This window comes from Bombyx mori, chromosome 24 (assembly GCF_030269925.1).
Source record: "Bombyx mori chromosome 24, ASM3026992v2".
NCBI lineage: Eukaryota > Metazoa > Arthropoda > Insecta > Lepidoptera > Bombycidae > Bombyx > Bombyx mori.
The window spans coordinates 5,447,365-5,468,684 of record NC_085130.1 but is presented as its reverse complement, the minus strand read 5'-3'; the positions used below and the strand labels follow the sequence as shown (position 1 = coordinate 5,468,684).

Sequence of the window (21,320 nt, the reverse complement as noted above, 5' to 3'; positions counted from 1 at the left end):
TAGAACGTAAATGCCGCCACCCACCTTGAGACGCCGCCTTGAGATATGAGTTCTAAGGTCTCAGAGCAGTTATTTTTATTATATATATGTCGGCACACGTCAGGGATGGTTGAGCGGTAGTTTCGTCATCACTCGTATTCGATTGAACTCAGTTTAGTTAATGAAACTTTTTGAATAACAATTATTGAAACTCAACACACACAACTTTCACAATGACAGGATAAACAGACAGTTTCGTTGCACATACCGACAGACCGACTGACTGAGACGGACGGAATGACTGTCTGACACGGAATGCCACGACTCTGTCCACGTACCGCCATTTTATACTGTGGCGTTACGTAGTCTACCCTTCATTTTGTGATATTTATCAAAACAACATCTCATCATTTAAAATAATAATCAAAACCACCGTCTTTTACTAAAAGTCGTTATCCACGACAACTAAAAGTCGTTATCCACGACAACTAAAAGTCGTTATCCACGACACGGCCATTCTGACATGTCACACGTCCCTGTGTGACGCTCCTGCAAGAAAAACAACCTTTTGCAATATCAAACAGGTCTCGTCTCGGCAAATCCTGATACATTCACGATTAAGGATTGGGATTCCTTTCATTACAAACCATAACGTTAGCTCTCAACAAGATCTTTAACAGACCATGTTAACCTGTGTGAGCAGATAACTTAATTACCCAATTATTAGTGATACACTATACAACTCAAAAATTTCATTAATGCTCAATAAGCATTAGAAACCCGAGTTATTACAAAACAACTCAATCTGAGCAGTATTTCATCAGTATTCTGTATCAACCACAAACTATCGTTACAATTACTTCCATCTAGTGAGAGTAACTCATGCCACCTATATCGAGTGACGATAAACCAATTCAAGTGCCACCTCCATCAAGTAGCTCTTGACTACTTATTGCCTTCATCCGGCAAATAAGTGGGACCTCCATCCGGTACCCAACTTCAACACAAAACACTAATGCCTCCATCCGGCACGCAAGTGGAACTTCCATCCAATACCCACTTCAACCATAAAACACATCACAATGCCTCCATCCGGCAATAAAACGAACACATCACCTAAATCGAGCGATGTGTTCAATTACCAGTCATAAATGACACCGAATACTGTTCTTTACTAATCACACAAAATAGGACAACAAAATCCTTACTTTAATCAGTCAGTTGTATCGTGGTCATTTGATCCTACATCTTCTACATCACTAGTTTCAACAAAATCGTATAGAACGCTCCTGGCCTGGCTGCCGGCGCAGCTAGTGACATTGCCACCCACATTATCATTAAAACAAATGATAAAACCAATACACATCATTTCACAATATAGAGTCAAAGTCATTACTAGACCAACACAACAATAGTCTCCATTGAGACCCAGGTCTCCGCTGTACCAATCGATGGAGATGCTCTCACCTCACTGATCAGTCTCGTCAGTAGCACTACTTAGAGGCAACCTTATGTAATCATAGGTTCTATTACCAGTTAAAGCCACAAAATTCAACATCAAATTTTACTAACTTTCCAATGTTCTGGTCTCGTCAAAGTTAATCTCTTACTTTCAGTATCATTTTAAGTAAAAACCTTTAGGGATATGGCACGCGAACTATTAAGAATTCGAAGGGGCTCACTTTTGTTATTCTTATGGTAGAACAATTTAAAATAGATGTACGGCTTCTAGCACTTCTTGTCAAGAACAATTCCATGAGCTCACCGCCAGCTTGGTCATCAATAACGCAAGTCTGGGCTTCGAATAAGGACACTAGATTTAAGTGTTCTATTTCGCTGAATGCTCAATCTCACTGAACCGATTAAAACAACTATCAGGTAGTACATTACATACAATAGGTAAGCAATAAACCATCGCATAGGATTTGTTCCGTACAGTTTTGAGTCAAAACAACAGAAACCTTTTATGAGAACCATCGTATAAAATTGATGAGTTATGAAGCTACTACTAATAGATTTCTTGACAAGAGAGCATTCGGCACCCGAATCCAAATAAAAATAATACGACTCACCAGATTGTTCTTATTTACCAAAATTGCCCGATGTTACGCAGCTACCGGCACGTTGCTCCGCTCGGCCGGTGAATAGTTGACCCATCGAGCGCCGACAGACGGCGTTTGCGTCCCATATCTCGTATTGGCTGCAGCAATCACGTGTCGAATGCGACACGGCCTTCCTGATTGTACACGTCCTCGTGTGATGGTTAACCTACAATCAAAAACATCCACGAGAACACTTGTTCCGCTCGATCACTCCTGACTACACTTTACGACTTATCGGAAAATTTAAAGTCATCAAAGCTTTAAACTGTTTTAATACCATTTTAACCAAATCAAACAATAGGGTATACAAAGTTCACTATTCAGCAGCCAGAGCACGTACCACAGTCGTTCATCAAACTTCAAATTTACTCTGTACAATCAGGCATAGCTTACAGGAACTCAGATCAAAGAAAACTTCCGAGTAAAAATATCTAACGCCACGGCTCTCCAGCCGACCAGCAATCACAATTGCCCTCATGATGCGCATCCACAGCGTGGATCGCCCGTGTGCATCACCCGCTGACTACACACGATGGTCTTTACAGAACCCGACCTCCGCCAGAGCCAAACGCGCACCGCGCACCCACGGACTACTTGAGTTGCCTCAAGAGACACCGATTTCTACCGGGCTACGACTACGTAATAGCTACTGGTACGGTCGAACACAATACGGCCGATAGACTATCCTTACTCGAGTTTTCACCACAATTTAAGCTTGCTCTTCATCATCATCATTTACATCAACCTCGACTGGTATGTGTCATGCTGACATTTTTCTTAGCCTATCATGTGGGTATTTGTAAGTACGTTTTGAATTTAAAGCTTTCAATGTGTAACGGTCACCATTCAATACTTCAACTACTTTAAACGGCCCTTTAAACTTCGTATCTAATTTCGTTTGATTACGCTCTTCGTTTTAATGTGTGTACGAGCTCACAGCCCACCTTGTGTTAAGTGGTTACTGGAACCCATAGACATCCACAGCGTAAACGGACCACACACCTTGAGATAGAAGTTCTAAGGTCTCAGTATAGTTACAACCGCTGCCCCACCCTTCAAACCGAAATACACCACTGCTTCACGGCAGAAATAGGCAGGGTGATGGTACCCGTGCGGTCGATGGCACTATACGGAGCACCCGTCTGGTGCCACGTCCTTACCCACGAGAACGTCGCCGCGCTGCGACGCCGGCCGCGCGCGATCGCAGTCAGAGTTATTCAAGGATACCTCACAGTCTCCTACAAGGCGGCGTGCCCTAGCGCAAGTGCAGCCGGAGCGCGGAGGCTCCAATCTCGGCAGTCCGTGCTGGAGGCGTGGTTTCGTCGTTTGGCGGACCCGTCGGCCGGCCTCCGTACCGTCGAGGCGATCTGCCCGGTTCGCGCGGACTGGGTGGGCCGCGACCGCGGAAGTCTCACCTCCGGCTACCTGTGCAGACTCACAAGACATTTTACCACCATGCAAACTTCTTACCGCAACAAATCTTACCAGCCGCCACGCAAACTACAATTTTACGGGTTCCACCTCTCCTACACGATGTTACTCCCACACTGAGGAAGCCAACCGCGAACACTTGTCAAGCACGCACAACCACGCATTTCACCGGAAAAACCTGCATCCGCCAGCGGAACCCGAACACCGCCGCATCGCCAGACATGAACGCACCGGACGTCTTATCTTACAGGTCACGACGACTTCAGATGTGTCAATTTTTCTTCCCCACGGAAACCTGCTTGCTTTCTTGTTTGCTTGCTTGCTGGAGCCCGAAGTCATTGAACGTGTAGTGTTATTGGTATTGAATCTAGTAGATTCTAAAATTTCAGCGACAATTCACAGTCTCATGTCCTGGTTTACTGCACTAGTGCCATGTAACTCTAGCAGAACTCAGCGGCTTAAAATAATTCTTGTCGGAACTACCCACTCGTTATGACAGATCCATTATTGCGATCGAAGTTTCACTTGAGATTTGCACTTGCCTTAATTTCTTGCAATAGCTTGTTACGTGTTGTATTTCCGCTAGTAAATGCCATGTGATGAAGTCGACAGTCAAACTGGGCAACATGAGCCAGAACGTAAGATGTGATGATTTCTTCGTGGCTCAGATCTTCCATCAAGGTAACAGAGACGTTATTACAAGACTTACGTATGCTGCATTCACGCTCTTGTGGCGTACCATTACTAGTATTCTGATCTGCATCATGTTTTTTTGCTGTACTTCGAACATGTTCAAACACGTCACGCCAGTGAGAGTAGAGTCCTGATCTCACTTCTGATGTCGGCACACGTCAGGGATGGTTGAGCGGTAGTTTCGTCATCACTCGTATTCGATTGAACTCAGTTTAGTTAATAAAACTTTTTGAATAACAATTATTGAAACTCAACACACACAACTTTCACAATGACAGGATAAACCGACAGTTTCGTTGCACATACCGACAGACCGACTGACTGAGATGGACGGAATGACTGTCTGACACGGAATGCCACGACTCTGTCCACGTACCGCCATTTTATACTGTGGCGTTACGTAGTCTACCCTTCATTTTGTGATATTTATCAAAACAACATCTCATCATTTAAAATAATAATCAAAACCACCGTCTTTTACTAAAAGTCGTTATCCACGACAACTAAAAGTCGTTATCCACGACAACTAAAAGTCGTTATCCACGACATATATATTATTAATTGTTAATTGTTGTTTGAGTGTTATTTATATTAATCTCTATATACAGAGTGTTCCACAAAAGCTATATCAAACCGAAAACTGTAGATACGTTTTCTGTCAGGATTATACGAAAAAAAAACATGTACCCAAGTAAACAGCTTCAAAATAAAGATTACTTGAACATAACGAAAAAAACTATTCTCCTGCCAGCCCTTGAATTATATTTTTACGTCAGGTATCGTAATACGATTCGTAGTAAAAAATAAGGTTGGCCACATATAAAAATATATGAATTTTTATTTTTTTAATATTGTTTAGGTTGGACGAGTACACGGCCCATTTGTCGTTAAGAGGTTACCGGAGGACCTCAACGACATAAATGCCGCAATCCACCTTGAGACATGAGTTCTAAGTATCCGTTTTTACAGTAAAATCGACCGTAAGACCCGATTTATAAGTGCAATCCAAGCTTAATTACTCAAAAGAGGAAAAAACCGAAAAACTTCAGATTGTTTTCAGAAGTCTGAAGAAAAGCTGCAAGCTCAATTGTGCGGTGGCCGAATCGAGCTTAAAGAACTTACAATAGTCACGTGATGCTAGAAATAATGTAATGACTATTTTAAACTATTTTTACTGGTGGTAGGACGTCTTGTGAGTCCGCACGGGTAGGTACCACTGCCCCGCCTATTTCTGGCGTGAAGCAGTAATGCATTTCAGTTTGAAGGTTGGGACAGCCGTTGTAACTGTAGATGTCTATGGGCTCCAGTAAGCACTTAAAACCAGGTGGCCTGTGAGCTCGTCCACCCATCTAAGCAATAAAAAAAACGCGAAATTATTTGCATTATTTAAGTGTAAAATATAAATAAGTTTTCTTTTGTTTGTTCACGAGAAGAATCGTTGTAAAATATTAGCTTTACCTCCCATAAAGTTTATATATTATATTATGATGAGATTATGGATTATTAGTTCTGAATACTAAAGATATTTTAAGGACAATAGGGATGAGTAATCGATTTTTATAATATTTTCTTTTTATCGATGACAACGAAAACTGTTTAAAATAATTCGACCCTATCTTTTAAATTAGTTCAAGAAGTAATGAGCTAGAACAGTTAATACACTACCGCTACCCAGTAGAATTAAATTAAATTTAATTAGAATTAATCGACATCGATAAATGCACGTGGCAGCCCTAGTCGCCCTGAGTTAATATTACCTCAGTGTGCCCCAATAGTTTGCCGACTATTTCTAGGTAATAATCCTTGGAAGGTTGTTACACACCGGCTTATTATATCATATAAACGAAAAGCCATAAATCATAAATGATATATATGTTCACGCTTCTCATCTGATTTCCTTACAGACAGCGACGTTTTCTAAAAAACTGATTTATCTACAAAAAAAAAGTTATACAAATACGATGTTGAAACGGTTAATACTCCTGACTACTAGGCCGAGGGTCGTGGCTTCGGTTCCCACATCCAAGAAACGTTCGTGTGATAAATAGATTTTCTTGCTCTTTATCTGGGTGTATAATTTATACGTATGTAATTTTTTATACGTGGGCAAGAGTAACGCCATCTATCGTCGAATAGCAGAAACGAATATCAAAAGAACTAGTAAAATCGAGAACGCTCGAAAAGTGCAACGCCATCTATTATCAAATAGCGGAAACACATATCGAAACGACTGGCCTTATCGAGAATGCTCTCGATAATTCTAGGGATGTCGTATCGACTATAAAAGCGTTGCAGAAATGAGACGAAGCTAGTAAGCGGTTCTACTCGAAGCGAAACAGCGAACGGATCACCTGAAGCGAAGCGCAAGAAGTGAATTACGAATTGTAAGGTATTTTGAAGTGTTCTAAGTGTTAAATAGAGTTTTAATTTGTACTTCGGTGGAAATTTTATTTATCACGAACTCTCAAAGCGTAACAGTATGTATGTCAGTCTGTAGTTCCCATAATACAGGCAATTCAAGTTAAGGGCCATATGACGGTGTGTGACTTTTCCCCGTTACTACTCCACTCAAAGCTGGAATAGTCCTTAGGTGCCAGGGAATGGGTAGGGAAAAAAAACTTTACTCATATATATTATTGCGTTATGGAATTAGTTGGGCGTTATAAGAAACGAAGTACATATTCGTGCATATGAATATCAACTCTAAAGCTACTATGTTAAAATTGAAACTCTAATGATAAGTAATATCTAATATATAAAATTCTCGTGTCACAGTTTTCGTTGCCATACTCCTCCGAAACAGCTTGACCGATTTTGATGAAATTTTTTGTGCTTATCCGGTATCTATGAGAATCGGCCCGGATTTTTCGGATTTTTCATCCCCCTAAATGTTAGGGGTAGTCCACCCCTAAATTTTTTATTTTATGTTTTAGACAAAAAAAAATGTTTTTATTTTTTTATGATACAGCATACAAAAATACATACAACCCTAATTTTTCACCCCTCTACGACCAACCCTTATTTTTTATTTGCTAATTAAAAACTTAAAAATTTTTGCGAGAATTTTGTTTTTATTTTGTCATGATGTAGAATAAAAAAATTCATATTACTCTGAAATTTTCACCCCTCTACGATCAACCCCTATTTTTTATTTGTTAATTATAAACTTTAATTTTTTTGGGAAGATTTTCATTTTTATTTTGTCATGAATTAAAATAAAAAATCTGATGTTACTCTCAATTTTCACTCTTATACGATCAACCCCTATTTTTCCATCCTGATTAATATTTTTTTTATTCTATGCACAGATCCGCAATAAGGTTGCAAGATGGCAATCAAATATTATAATTGTAGTACGATAAATTCTTATACAGAGTTTATAATTTCAAATTCCTTTAAATATATATTTTTTTAAATTGAATTTGATCTCCCGCCCTTGCCGGTCGACTACTGATCAATTATCAATCGATCAGCTATCCTCGCCAGGTGTCACCACTCATCCAGCAAACATCACGTAGTAGGGATGAGGACGAAGCCGGTCTCCTGTCTTACTTACTCACTATACATCATAGATTATACACTTAATATGTTTGAGAGCTATACAATACTATACATTTTTCAGCCATGTTTTTTTGGTTTTATTTGTGTATCAATAGTATGTTCAGTAGGTCTGAGAATCGGCTACTATCTATTTTTCATACCCCTAAGTGAAAAGGGTTGTCCACCCCAAACATTTATTTTTTATTTTAATTTTTTGGATATATATTTTTTTGTTTATAATAAGGTAATAAGTGGTTAAATGAGGTTTTTTTTTCTACAGTAGAATTTCCCTAGAAATCTTATTTAAGGCAACACAACGTTTGCCGGGTCAGCTAGTAATCTATAATATATTAATACGTCAAGCAAAAACTTTGTACCCCTTTTCACGAAAATTGTGCGGACGGAGGAGTATGAAATTTCCCACACTTATAGAGAATATAGAGAAGGAGTGCAGAATGCAAATATGCTTTTTAAATTATGCATAGAAAATATATTAAATCAATAAAAGAAACATTACACACACTACGAGGGCTGCACTAAAAGTATCGGGAATGGAATATTTCCACTGTTCCTGTCATATTAGTATCTTTTTAATTGAAAACTCCTTGGTTTTAAAAATCGAATACCATTTATTTATTTAAAAAAAGATTCTCGGTCTTGTCACGAGGTTTTGTCAAACTTGTTTAGTCGTTGAGAAAATGGAATTGACTCGAGAAAATTCAAGAGCGATGATTTATTATGACTTTCGAAGTGGTTTAACACAAAAACAGTGTGTTGACCGGATGATTTCTGCATTTGGTGATGAATCCCCATCCAAAACCACAATTTATTGCTGGTTTGCTGAGTTTCAACGTGGACGTGTCAAGCTCAGTGATGATCCCCGTCAAGGTCGTCCAAAAACTGCAGTCACCCAAGAAAACGTTGATGCTGTGCGTAAGCTGATTGAGGAAGACCGACATGTGACATACCGCGAAATTCAGGCAACTTTAGACATTGGCATGAGTCAAATACAAATAATCTTGCATGAACAATGAGGTGTAAAAAAGTTGTTTTCCCGATGGATACCGCATTCGCTCTGTGAAGAGCAAAAAGCGGCTCGCGTTACTTGGTGCGTCAGAACTCTCGAAAGATTCCACGCAGGATCCTCAAATGCTGTATACAACATTGTATCAGGTGGCGAATCCTGGATATACACGTACGAACCCGAAACAAAAAACCAGTCACGAGTTTGGGTGTTCGAAAATGAGTTAAAGTCAACAAAAATTGTTCGTTGACGGAGTGTTGCAAAAAAAAAAGGTGGCCACGTTTGTCTCCAAAACCGGCCATGTTACGACTATTCCTCTTGAGAGACAAAGAACGGTTAATGCAGAATGGTATGCTAGCATTTGTTTGCCACAGGTCGTTTCTGAACTCCGTAAAGAGAACTGCAACCGCCGCATCATCCTCCATCACGACAATGCGAGTTCTCACACCGCGCACAGAATAAAAGAGTTTTTAGAGCAAGAAAACATAGAATTATTAGACCATCCGCCGTACAGCCCCGACCTAAGCCCTAATGATTTCTATACTTTCCCTAAAATAAAGAATAAATTGCGTGGACAGAGATTTTCATCACCTGAAGAAGCTGTGGACGCCTACAAAACGGCCATTTTGGAGACCCCAACTTCCGAATGGAATGGTTGCTTCAATGATTGGTTCCATCGTATGGAAAAATGTGTCAAATTTCGCGGAGAATACTTCGAAAAGCAATAAATACATTTTTAAATAGTAATGTTGTGTCACTTCGTTAATTCCCGAAATTTTCAGTGCCGCCTAGGTACCATGTAATTGACATAACACATACATATAAAAATACTCTTTGATTATTGTCAATTGACAAGCTTTTCTTATTATTTAAAGCCTGTAGTCCAATTGAGAATAGATTAATATCGTTTGTCTTTAATATTATTTATTTATAGTGTAGTTTTGGCGAAATCTGTGATTATATTATAGTTTAATAGTGTTTGACAATAGAATCATACTAATGTTCAAACTAATAATTTCAATTAATTATAGTCGAATTTCGACTACCGGGGGACCACTAGTTATATGTAATAGACTCATAGAGGGTATCTGTGCAAAAATGTGACGGCAAGCCAATGGGTTGGTCTGACCAAATCCGCACCACTCTGGATACCACAGTCTGCCATACACACCGCCAGAACAGAGGAAGACTGGTGGTAGGATCTCTTGTGAGTCCGCACAGGTAGGTACCACCATCCTGCCTATATCTGCCGTGAAGCTGTAATGCGTTTCGATTTTTTTATTTTTTATTGCTTAGATAGTTGGACGAGCTCACAGCCCACGTGGTGTTAAGTGGTTACTGGAGCCCATGGACATCTACAACGTAAATGCGCCACTCACCTTGAGATATAAGTTCTAAGATCTCAGTATAGTTACAACGGCTGCCCCACCCTTCAAACCGAAACGCATTACTGCTTCACGGCAGAAACAGGCAGGGCGGTGGTACCCACCCGCGCGGACTCACAAGAGGTCCTACCACCAGTAAAGGGTTGAAGGGTGGGGCAGTGTTGTACTGTAAGAACGTAGACTCAGAACTCACGTCTCGTAGTGCGTGACGAAATTCACGTTGTTAATGTGTGCTTCGGTGACCACCTAACACCGGGAGGGACGTGATTTCATCCACACATGTGAGCAATACAGAACAAAATTTAGGATTTTCTTGAGATCGCGCATTACGTGCGACATTTTCAGCTCTTAACGAAATAAAACGTAATGTTTTTTTGTATCGTCTAAGTCAGATGTCATGTTTAAGGCCAGTTTATCTGTAGGGCGCGGCGGCCGAGCCCACAGCGTACCGAATTAGTCAGAAATGGAACTAAAAGTTACGTTTTTATATTATTTTCATTACATTGGTCGTTCTGCTAATCATAATTCAATTAAGGCTCTAATTATTAGTAATTATTTAGATGCCCTGTACCTCGAAATATGCCTATTTCTGCCGTGAAATAGTAATGTGTTTCATTTTGAAGGGCGGGGCAGCCGTAGTTAAAGGTGAGACCTTAGAACTCATGTGTCAAGGTTGTAGATGTCTATGTGCTTCGGTAACCACTTAACATCAGGGGGCCCGTGAGCTCGTCCAATTATTTTAGCAATAAAAAGTATAAAAATTTTAATCGCGTCGAGAGGTATTACATATGAGACGATTTTTATTTCAACTAACTAACAGAAACCCTAGTAAGAGCATTTTTTTTTTTTTTTTTTAATTGCTTAGATATGTGGACGAGCTCACAGTTCACCTGGTGTTAAGTGGTTACTGGAGCCATAGACATCTACAACGTAAATGCGCCACCCACCTTGAGATATGAGTTCTAAGGTCTCAAGTATAGTTACGATGCATAGTTACGAAGCAATGCTTCGTTGATTCTACCACTGGATTGAAATCGCGACCCACTGAGAAGATCCGGCGAGAGACTCAGTGGGCTGTGTCTATGGGATAGTTCGCTCTGACGAAGACAATGACCGGGGCTCGGAAAGCCTGGAGATGTTGATTGTGCGTTGTCCGGTCGTCTGGATCGGGTATGAAATTAAACTAGAGGTCCCGCAGTAGTCGAAATTCGACTATAATAATTAATTGGAATTGTAACTTTGTACACTATTATGATTGTATTTTATACTTCTATAATCACAAATTTCGCCAAGGCTATACTATAAAAAAAATATTAATAAAGACAAACAATATTTAAACTATTCTCAATTTGACAACAGACGTCAAGAACAAAAGTTCGACAATAAATAGTATGCATGCGTGTGTGCGTCAAATACATGGTATGTAGTGTGTGTAATGTTTTCTTTATTGATTTAATGTATCTTTTATGCATTATTTAAAAAAAATATTAGCATTGTGCACTTCTTCTCTATATTCTCTATAAGTGTGGAAAATTTCATACTCCTCCGTCCGCGCAATTTGCGTAAAAAGGGATACAAAGTTTTTGCTTCACGTGTTAATATATAGATTTCCTGGGTATAAAGAACAAGGCCACTGTAGTCTTTCTGTCCAGGGATGGGATCCGCGGAAGTTCTACCATTCAATCAACATCATCAACATAAATTAACGTAAAAATTTAAATTATTAATTACTTTAAAATTATTACGTAAAATTAATTGTTGCGTGACTAAAGTCGATCTCGTAATATGGCAATACGGAACGAATGTAATGGCTAATAATTTTATACGATGTCAATGTGTTTGAACAACTCAGCCGTTGTCTTCGGGATTGTGTGAACGTCAACTGTTTCTATCAATCTATACCAATATATAAATTTACAGTGGTTTTTACAGATGTTCCGTTATAACTACTGAACCGTGCACCCGATTGACTTGAAACTTGGTATCCATGTAGAAAATACATGTACTTAATGGATAGGCTAATAATTATATGAGAGTTGGACTCCCTAATAATAATGACAATAAATAATATTGTTCACTTTAAATGCCCAGCGAAGCGGGCGAGTACGGCTATTAATATATAAAGTAAGTATATGTACGTGTGTTTGTGTATATATATTGTTTTTTACCTTGTAATATGTATATATTATTATATGTAATGCTTACTGTATGCACTAGGTTTGTGTTCCTAATTCTTCTTTCCTTCTGCGGGCCTACTGGAAGAGATTTCAACATGAAATAAGCAGTGCCCTTGTACTCTGTATCCTTATTGTCGTGTTTCTTCTAACAGCTTCAAAATATATTAAATAAATAAAATAATATTTATCTATTCTATATAATATTAATACGTGAAGCAAAAACTTTGTAGGTACCCCTTTTTACGAAAATAGCGCGATCGGAGAAGCATAAAATTTTCCACACTTATAGTTTATATACAGAGGGAGGGCAGAATGCTAATATATTTTTAAAATTATGCATAAAAATTTATATAAAATCAAAAATCAATAAATAAAAACATGACACACGCTACCACGTATTTGACACACACACGCTTAAAAACAAACTCTTTTGTTTATTGTTAGCCTATGGTCAACAACGAATAACATCGTGCAATAAAAATCAAAACCCGCAAAATTATAATTTGCGTAATTACTGGTGGTAGGACCTCTTGTGACCCGCGGGAGTTGCTGGACTCCTACCGGGCGCGTCCGTAGGTGGCGGATAACGGGCCTCTGGGCACCATTCCCAGAGGCATCGTTCCGTCTCTCTCGTTTTGTTACAACGAGAGAGACCGAACGACGTGGACCAAAACCAGCTCTGGGGGTTCCAAGCTCTCCTCCCCCTTCACTTGTTGAAGGGTGGTTCTCCTGGAGAAGCGTGGGCCTCTACCTTTTATCCCTTTCCCTTTGATTATTTCGTTATTTTACTAACTGTCTTTTTGTTATCTTAATTTGTTTAATTTATATTTTGAGTTGTAATCTGTCTCTTTCTTCGTTTCACTTTTTGGTTTATCGTTTTGTGTTATTCTTTATCCTGTCTTTCTTTGCCTTTCGTTTTATTTTTGGTTTCTTTTGTTTTATTTTCTTCTTCTCTTTATTTCAATCCTAATCCTAAGCTTTGACACCTGGTGAGAGGATGCATGGCCGGTGGGTGACCGGTCACTAGGGTGTCCCAGGGGACCACACCTCGGGTTAAAAATAAAGGGAAACCAATGAAGATGTCCAGTTTGCAAAGAGTAATACCCCAGGAGGGTACCCGCCAAGCGGGAGAATCCCTCCGTACTACCGACTCGTCGGTAGTGCGCAGCCCCTCGTATTCTGGGGGGGGCACAAACTGCACTGAGATAAGGTCCGGGAAGGACGGAGTTAAAAAAGGAGCAGGGTCCGGGAAGGACGTAAGTAGGAAGAACGGGTCCGCGAAGGACGTAGTAGCAGAAGGGTCCGTTAAGGACAGTGAGGGGAGATCGTCCAGAACCACTCTGGTGTCGGATGATAGCATGACCACAGCTGGGTCGGCCCACTCGTCAGCCCGCTCTTCGCCGACACGCAGACAGCGAAAAAGAGTCCTGACGATCAGCAGTGATGAGTTTGGAAGCAGCTCCGGCTCGGATGAAACAGCTACTACTGGTAAATGTGGTGTCAAGCCGCAATCGAAGAGAGGTCGCGGTCGTCCGACGACCACTGGTCAGTACGGTCTGACTGCGGACGAACAGGCGTATCTTAAAGCTCAGCGCTCTGAGATAAAGGATGCCGGTAGCGTGCGTAGTATGCGCGAATTAAGAAGCGCAAAAATCATGGAAGGGAGCTCTAAGAAAGATCCCGAGTGTCGTCTAAAGGAGAGTGCCGCGATGGCTCTGAAGGTATGTAGTAAGCCCGGAAACCTGAAGGGCACGTATCAACGTGTCCTAAAGGAATTGGCGGTGACAATAACGGAAGTCACAGAAGAACTGGCGAACCGCCCCGCGACCGAAGAGATGGAAAAGCTGCGTGCGGTAAACGCCTGTCAGCAGGAAGAGATTTTACAGCTCCGGCAGGAGCTGCAGAAGGTGCACAAGGAGCTGGCGCGCATATCACAAGCATTGACGTTGTCCAATCCAGTCGAAACCCCAGCCCCAGCTTCAACCACAGAGGACCAGGAGGAGTTGCGTGTCCAACGCATTATGCGTGCCGTCGGCACCATGCTTGACGCTCGCATTGCGAGTCTGGAGATGCGGCTACCCCCGGAGCCTCGCATCAGGCCACCCTTAGCGGCGGATAAGCGGAAGAGCTGTGAGAAATCGCCGAATTCTCCTCTCCTCGTTGACGCTACGCTGGAGTCGACAACGGCACAAGCAGCACTACCGTCCACGGTGAACAAGAAGACACGAGGCCCTAGACAAAAGGCCACAGTGTTAGCGCCTCCACCCGAACCGCGTGCCTTCCCTCCGGCTCCAGCTGTCGTGACCGAAAGCTGGTCTACGGTCACCCGTAGGCGCGCTAAGCCGAGAGGGGAGACCGTGAGAACGGCCACGGCCGTTCCACCCACTAGGGTGTCGGAGAAAGTCCCGTCTTCAAAGAAGAGGACAAAGAAGCGGCTCCGAGCTCCGCGTTCTCAGGCTGTGGTATTAAAACTACAGCCTGAAGCGATAAATAGCGGTCTCACATATCGGTTCATCCTCGCGGACGCGAGGGCGAAGCTCGACCTAGAATCGCTGGGTATCCCGCTCCAGAGGATCCGATCCTCTCTGACGGGTGCCAAGGTCCTGGTGGTGGACGGAGACGATCAAGTAGAGAAAGCCAACCTCCTGGCGAGCAAACTGAAAGAGATTCTGCCCGCTGAGGGCGTCGAGGTCTCCAGGCCATTGGTGACTGCAGCGATGCGCATCAGTGGCCTCGACGACTCGATATCGCGTGAAGAAATCGCTGATGAGCTCGCCAAAATTGGGGGGTGTCCACCCGAGATTATCAAGATCGGGGAAATAAAAACCGATCCAGGCGGGATGGGACAAGTCTTAGTTCGTTGTCCGATCTCAACAGCGGCGAAAATCGCAGCAGTTCCCAAGCTAAGGATTGGTTGGAGCGTGCTCCGCGCTCATTTGCTGGAGGCCAGGAGGCTGCAGTGTTTCCGGTGCCACGAGTTGGGCCACGTGAGCGCTCGTTGCCCGTCGTCGGACGATCGCAGCCGGGAATGCTACCGATGCGGCCAGGCCGGTCACGTGGCTTCTGGCTGCTCGCTGGCGCCGCGCTGCACTGTTTGTGTCTCCGCCGGCAGACCAGCGGACCACGTTTCCGGGGGCAAGGCCTGTGCCAAGCCCCCGAGACAGAGACAACGTCGGCAGGATCTCGCGTCGCTTGAGGGCGTGCGTAGTCGGCCCGGTATGGCCTCGGTGACACCGATGGATGCTCAGATATGACAGACGTCCTTCGTTTCCTCCAGGGGAACCTCAATCACTCCGCCAGAGCTCAAGATCTTTTGTTTCAGAGCATGGCGGAGGGGTTGACTCACCTTGCGGTGGTCGCAGAGCCGTACCGGGTCCTTTTGGGTCCCGATTGGGCAGGTGACCTTGACGGCCGGGTTGCCATTGTCAGGCGTGGCTGTGTGGGTGCTCCGCCCGGATTCGACCTCGTTGAAAGGGGTCGCGGCTTCGTCGCCGTCCTCTGGGCCGAGATGATCGTGGTGGGAGTATACTTCTCCCCCAACAGGACGCTCGCCGAGTTTGAGGGCCTCCTCCTTGAGCTCGGTCGCGTCATTGGGAGGTCACATTCCCGTCGGATTCTCGTCCTTGGGGACCTCAATGCCAAGTCATTGGCTTGGGGTTCCTCGAGGACGTGCCCCAGAGGAACGGCGGTGGAGGAGTGGCTGGTCGGAGGCGGCCTCGTTATTCTCAACCGTGGCACGGAACTTACGTGCGTGAGACGATTAGGCGGGTCCGTGGTGGACGTCACGTTCGCATCTCCCGATGTCGCGAGTCACATCCGTGGTTGGACGGTGATGGTTGGTGAGGAGACGCTTTCCGACCATCGCTACATCCGTTTCAGCATTGCTGTAGCCCCAGAAGTGACATCAACTCCTTTATTCTGCGGCGGCGGCGTGGAGGGTCCTCGTTGGGCCCAGAAGCGCCTCGATGTCGAACGGCTGAATGAGGCGGCTGTCGTCCAGGCCTGGCGCCTCGATTCCCTCGGCGAGCCGATGAATGTAAGCGTGGGGGCGGAGCGTATGCGCGAGGCAATGTCGCGGGTATGCGATGCCGCTATGCCTCGCGTCAGAACTCTTGCTCCTAAGCGCCGCGTATACTGGTGGACTGATGAGATCGTCAGCCTGCGCCAGTCCTGCAACGTCAGTCGACGTGCGTACCAAGGAAGCCGACGTCGAAGGACGCATCGGGACCCTGAGGAGGAGGACCACCTTTATGAGGTGTACAGGACGGAGGTGAGGGCCCTTTGCATAGCCATCAGAGAGGCGAAGGAAGCCGCTTGGAATGATCTGCTCGCCTCGCTCGATCGTGATCCGTGGGGGCGGCCCTACAGGCTAGCGCGCAATGCGCTTCGCCCATGGGCTCCCCCTACGACCAGCACACTGCCACCCGAGACATTGCACCGGGTGGTCGGGGGTCTATTTCCGGACTCATCCCGAACGGCCTTCATCCCCCCTGTAATGGCAACGGCGCAGGTCGCTGACGGCGGAGAGCTGGAAGGTGTGTCCCAGGTGGAATTTGAGGCGGCAGTGGCGAGGATGCGCGTGAAGCGTACAGCACCAGGCCCCGACGGCCTGTCGAGTCGAGCATGGGCTCTCGCTTTAACTGAGGATGGTTTGGGACCTGCACTTCGAACGCTGTTTAGCAGGTGCCTCCGCGAGGGCAGGTTCCCGGAGCCGTGGCGCACGGGCCGGCTGGTGCTTATCCCGAAGGACGGTCGCCCTAGAGACGAGCCCTCCGGATATCGCCCGATAGTAGTGTTGGACGAGGCCGGTAAGCTCCTTGAGCGTGTGGTTGCCGGGCGTCTTGTTCAGCACCTCGAGAACAGTGGGCCGGATCTCGCGTCCAACCAATATGGCTTCCGGAGAGGTCGGTCGACCGTGGACGCGGTCTTACGGGTCCGCGATCTTTCCGACCAGGCGTGCTCTGGGGGAGGTGTACTGTTGGCTGTGTCGATTGATATTGCCAACGCCTTCAACACGATCCCCTGGAGCACGATTGTGGAGTCATTACGGTTTCACCGCGTCCCCACCGGTCTCCGTAATCTGATTGAGGATTATCTCTCAGGGCGGGCGGTGATCTTCCCCGAGCGGAGTGGGTGGGGACGAAAAACAGTGTCGCGTGGGGTTCCACAAGGGTCGGTACTGGGTCCACTCCTTTGGAATATAGGCTTTGACTGGGTCCTCCGCGGGGCTAACCTGCCTGGCGTCGAAGTGGTTTGCTACGCTGACGACACGCTGGTGACGGCTTGCGGAGACGACTACCGGTCAGCAGCCGTCCTGGTTGTGGCTGCAGTGGCAACTGTGGTAAGACGAATAAAGAGACTCGGCCTCGAGGTGGCCCTCCAAAAATCCGAAGCAGTGTGCTTCCACTCAGCTCGGAAAGGGCCACCTCAAGGCGCGAATCTCGTAGTCGGGGGTGTCACCATTGCTGTCCAGCCGAAGCTCAAGTATTTGGGCCTCGTGCTGGACAGCAAATGGAGATTCGACCACCATTTTAAGGCGCTGGTTCCGAGGCTCATGGGGGCGGCAGGTGCGCTGACCCGTCTTCTTCCCAACGTCGGAGGATGCAGCGCCGGTACTCGGCGACTGTACCTTGGGGTGGTGCGCAGTATGGCCCTGTACGGTGCTCCCGTGTGGTCGCCCGCACTCTCCGCGAGAAACGCGTCTCTGCTGCTCAGAGCTCAGCGGGCGCTCGCGGTGAGGGTCATCAGGGGGTACCGCACCATCTCTCAAAATGTGGCCTGCGCTCTCGCCGGATCCCTACCCTGGGACCTCGAGGCCGAAATCTTGGCTGCGGTATATCGGCGTAAGGCGCAGGCCTTGAGTCGGGGACGGTCGCCCGGCCCGTCGGCTGTCGGTCGGTGGAAGCGTGCTGCGCGTCATGTAGCATACGCTAAGTGGAGAGAGCGATTGCTGAAGGAACTTGGCCAAACTTCAGCCACCCGCCGTCGCACCCTCGAGGCCCTGGTGCCCGTGCTGGAGGCATGGTCGGATCGGCGTCACGGCGTACTCTCCTTTCACCTTGCGCAGGTCCTCTCGGGACATGGCTGTTTCGGGAGGTACCTGTGGAAGGTCTGCGGGAGAGAGCCACATCCGGGCTGCCACCAGTGCGGGCACCCGGACGATGACGCGCAGCACGCGCTCGAAACGTGCCCGCGTTGGGAGCACTCGCGGCGAGATCTCGGTGCTGGGGAGAAACCTCTCCCTGCGGGCTGTCGTCGCCCGCATGTTAGAGGATCAGGGCTCGTGGGAGGCCATGGCCAGGTTTTGTGACCTGGTAATGGCGTCCCGTGAGGCTGAGGAGCGTGAAAGGGAGTGGGATCCCTCTTCAGCACCTCAGCGCAGAAGGCGGGATGGCCGGCGCGGGCGTGAAGCTCCCGCTCAGCCCCCGTAGGGACTGTCAGGTGGCGGGTGCGGGGGCGCCCGGTACTCGACTGTCGGTCCGGTGGTGGGGCGGTGCAAGGTGGCTCCTGTGCGCCGCTCACGGTGTATCTCCCGAAATGACGTCCTTCGGGATTTTCCCGGAGATGAAATCCCGTCTTATCATCAGGACGGGTACCGGCGAAGGCGGACTTTCGGCGCGCACTGCGGTACCGTAGGTCTGGTGTAGCCGGTGTGGTGGAGCTCGATGGGGTTTAGTCGGTAGTCGTTCTGCGGGGCAAGTGCTTCGCGCGCCTTTTTCAAGGCGTAGTCTCTTGCGAGGGATTCGGGGAGGTGGAGGACCTTCTCGTCCCCCTCTTCCTCTCAGGAGGCGCCGGAGTCCGACATAACCCGGTTCGTTACCCCCCGGACCGGGTATCCGAAAATGGATTCCCCAGCGTTAAAAAAAAAAAAAAAAAAAAAGGACCTCTTGTGAGTCCGCACGGGTGGGTACCACCACCCCGCCTATCTCTGCCGTGAAGCAGTAATGCGTTTCGGTTTGAAGAGTGGGGCAGCCGTTGTGACTATACACTGAGACCTTAGAACTATATCTCAAGGTGTGTGGCGCATTTACGTTGTAGATGTCTATGGGCTTCAGTAACCACTTAACACCAGGTGGGCTGTGAGCTCGTCCACACATCTAAGCAATAAAAAAAAAAAAAAAAAAACATATGCATTTGGAGAAATACGTACACAATCTGTAACAATTTGATTATACGCCTAAACAGTTGTTAGGCGTATAATCGCGGTCGAAATAGGCAAGTGGATGAGATGCGTGTGCGGTTACAATAAGACTTATGGTCGGTAGTGACATTGAATTATTTTAAGCTGTACTCAGTTTATATCCTAATAAAATGCAAATTAAATATAACTTATATTCTTCAGACTAAGTAGGAGAATCATGCTAAAAGACATAGCCCTAGAGATTGCGTGATTGAAATGACAGTAGCCAGAACACAACGGTCATAGAAGAGACGCCCCCTGGGGCTAGAAAGTGGTGACCACGTGCTTAGAGGACGCAGCGTTGGTGCTCCCAATCGTGAAGGGTTGCAAATCCGCAGGAAGCTGGCAATTATCAAATTATTTTAATTAATATAAATCATTTTATTATTATTTTTAATAATTTATAATTATGGAAAAAAAATTGATGTGTCTAAATATGTCCGGCTCGGCCATTTAAAAGTGTACATAACTCTTAAATGGCCGAGCCGATTTCAATGAATTTTAGGTAGTTTTCGGATTGACCTAGCCAATGATACTGTCAAGTTTGGTAGCAATCGGACTAAAGTCAAATCAAATATCCGCCAGCAAAGCGTGCTGGTTTTGATTAACGTTCCAACAAAAACCCTCAAAATTATACCACTTCAACGATACCATTAAATATGCTACGGGACTTTCAACACTAAGCTAAAGCGTCTGAAGATTTAAAATCGTGAGCAGAGAACGTCTGAACAGTAACGAACGTTTAATTAATTTAATTATTATAACAATCGTAAAATTACGCAACGAAGTTATGGGATTCAGTCGTCGTCGGCAGATCCTTCGAATCCCTCCTTAAGGGTTAACGCCCTGTATTGGAGTGATGTAGGCAAAATAAAAGAGAACTGTTCAAGTCGACAATTTTTGTAATACTGTCATAATTTAGTGTGTGCATTTTTTTTAAAGCTTTTGCATAGATTTTATCGCGTGCCTTGAGCGCGGCTTGAGAGCGGAATCGTAAATTCTGTAACGAAAAAAACCTTCCACCCCTCACTACGCCTACTATGGTAGCTCGCGTTTAACACATTCACACGTTGCGCTTGTGTAGTGTTTAAAGTAAGAAGTCTAAACACCGATTTATGTCCTATCAAAATATGTGATATGATTTCGTGGGTAACATAACAATAGCGCGATTCAGCTTTTGCGTGAACACCATCTATCGGTGACAAACGGTTTTTTTATTGCTTAGGTGGGTGGACGAGCTCACAGCCCACCTGGTGTTAAGTGGTTACTGGAGCCCATAGACATCTACAACGTAAATGCGCCACCCACCTTGAGATATAAGTTCTAAGGTCTCAGTATTTTTACAACGGCTGCCTCACCCTTCAAACCGAAACGCATTACTGCTTCACTGCACAAACAGGCAGGGCGGTGGTGCCTACCCGCGCGGACTCACAAGAGGTCCTACCACCAGTAATACACTCATTTAACACAAAGCACATGTAAAGTTATTCTAAAGTAAATTCAGTGCCGTTCATGGTTACCGGGGGTTGAGCGATAATTGTCGACTCCCCATTCCGCAAACCCGCGATGAATCGCATTCATTAGTACACTAAATACAAGCCCCTTTATTACGGTTCGACGTTGGCTGAGTCGTGTGACGTTTCCGGAATCCATTTTAATTGGAATTGAGATTATTAATGCGCGATTATTAAAAGTGGTTCTTTTAAATATGATATTATTATTATTTTTGAAGTTATACTTCTTTAGGCGCGTTATGAAAAATTGATGAGAGTGAAATTTTACGATGCGCGCGCACCGTGACACAAAATT

At 45.2% G+C, this 21,320-nt stretch overlaps 2 protein-coding genes across 2 annotated transcripts in view; both read left to right on the top strand.

Annotated features, from left to right (window-relative positions):
* Positions 1-21,320, top strand: part of LOC105842625 (sperm surface protein Sp17) — a 156,410-nt gene that overhangs the window by 31,029 nt on the left and 104,061 nt on the right. The window lies entirely within an intron of this gene.
* On the top strand, positions 13,411-15,585 carry LOC134201224 (uncharacterized). Its single transcript, XM_062675578.1, has one exon. The coding sequence runs from the start codon at positions 13,411-13,413 to the stop codon at positions 15,583-15,585; it is 2,175 nt and encodes a 724-aa protein (XP_062531562.1).

Bases quoted from the DNA above. Each gene is read 5' to 3' on its own strand.
- LOC134201224 (XM_062675578.1), top strand. From the start codon at position 13,411: ATGTCCAGTTTGCAAAGAGTAATACCCCAGGAGGGTACCCGCCAAGCG.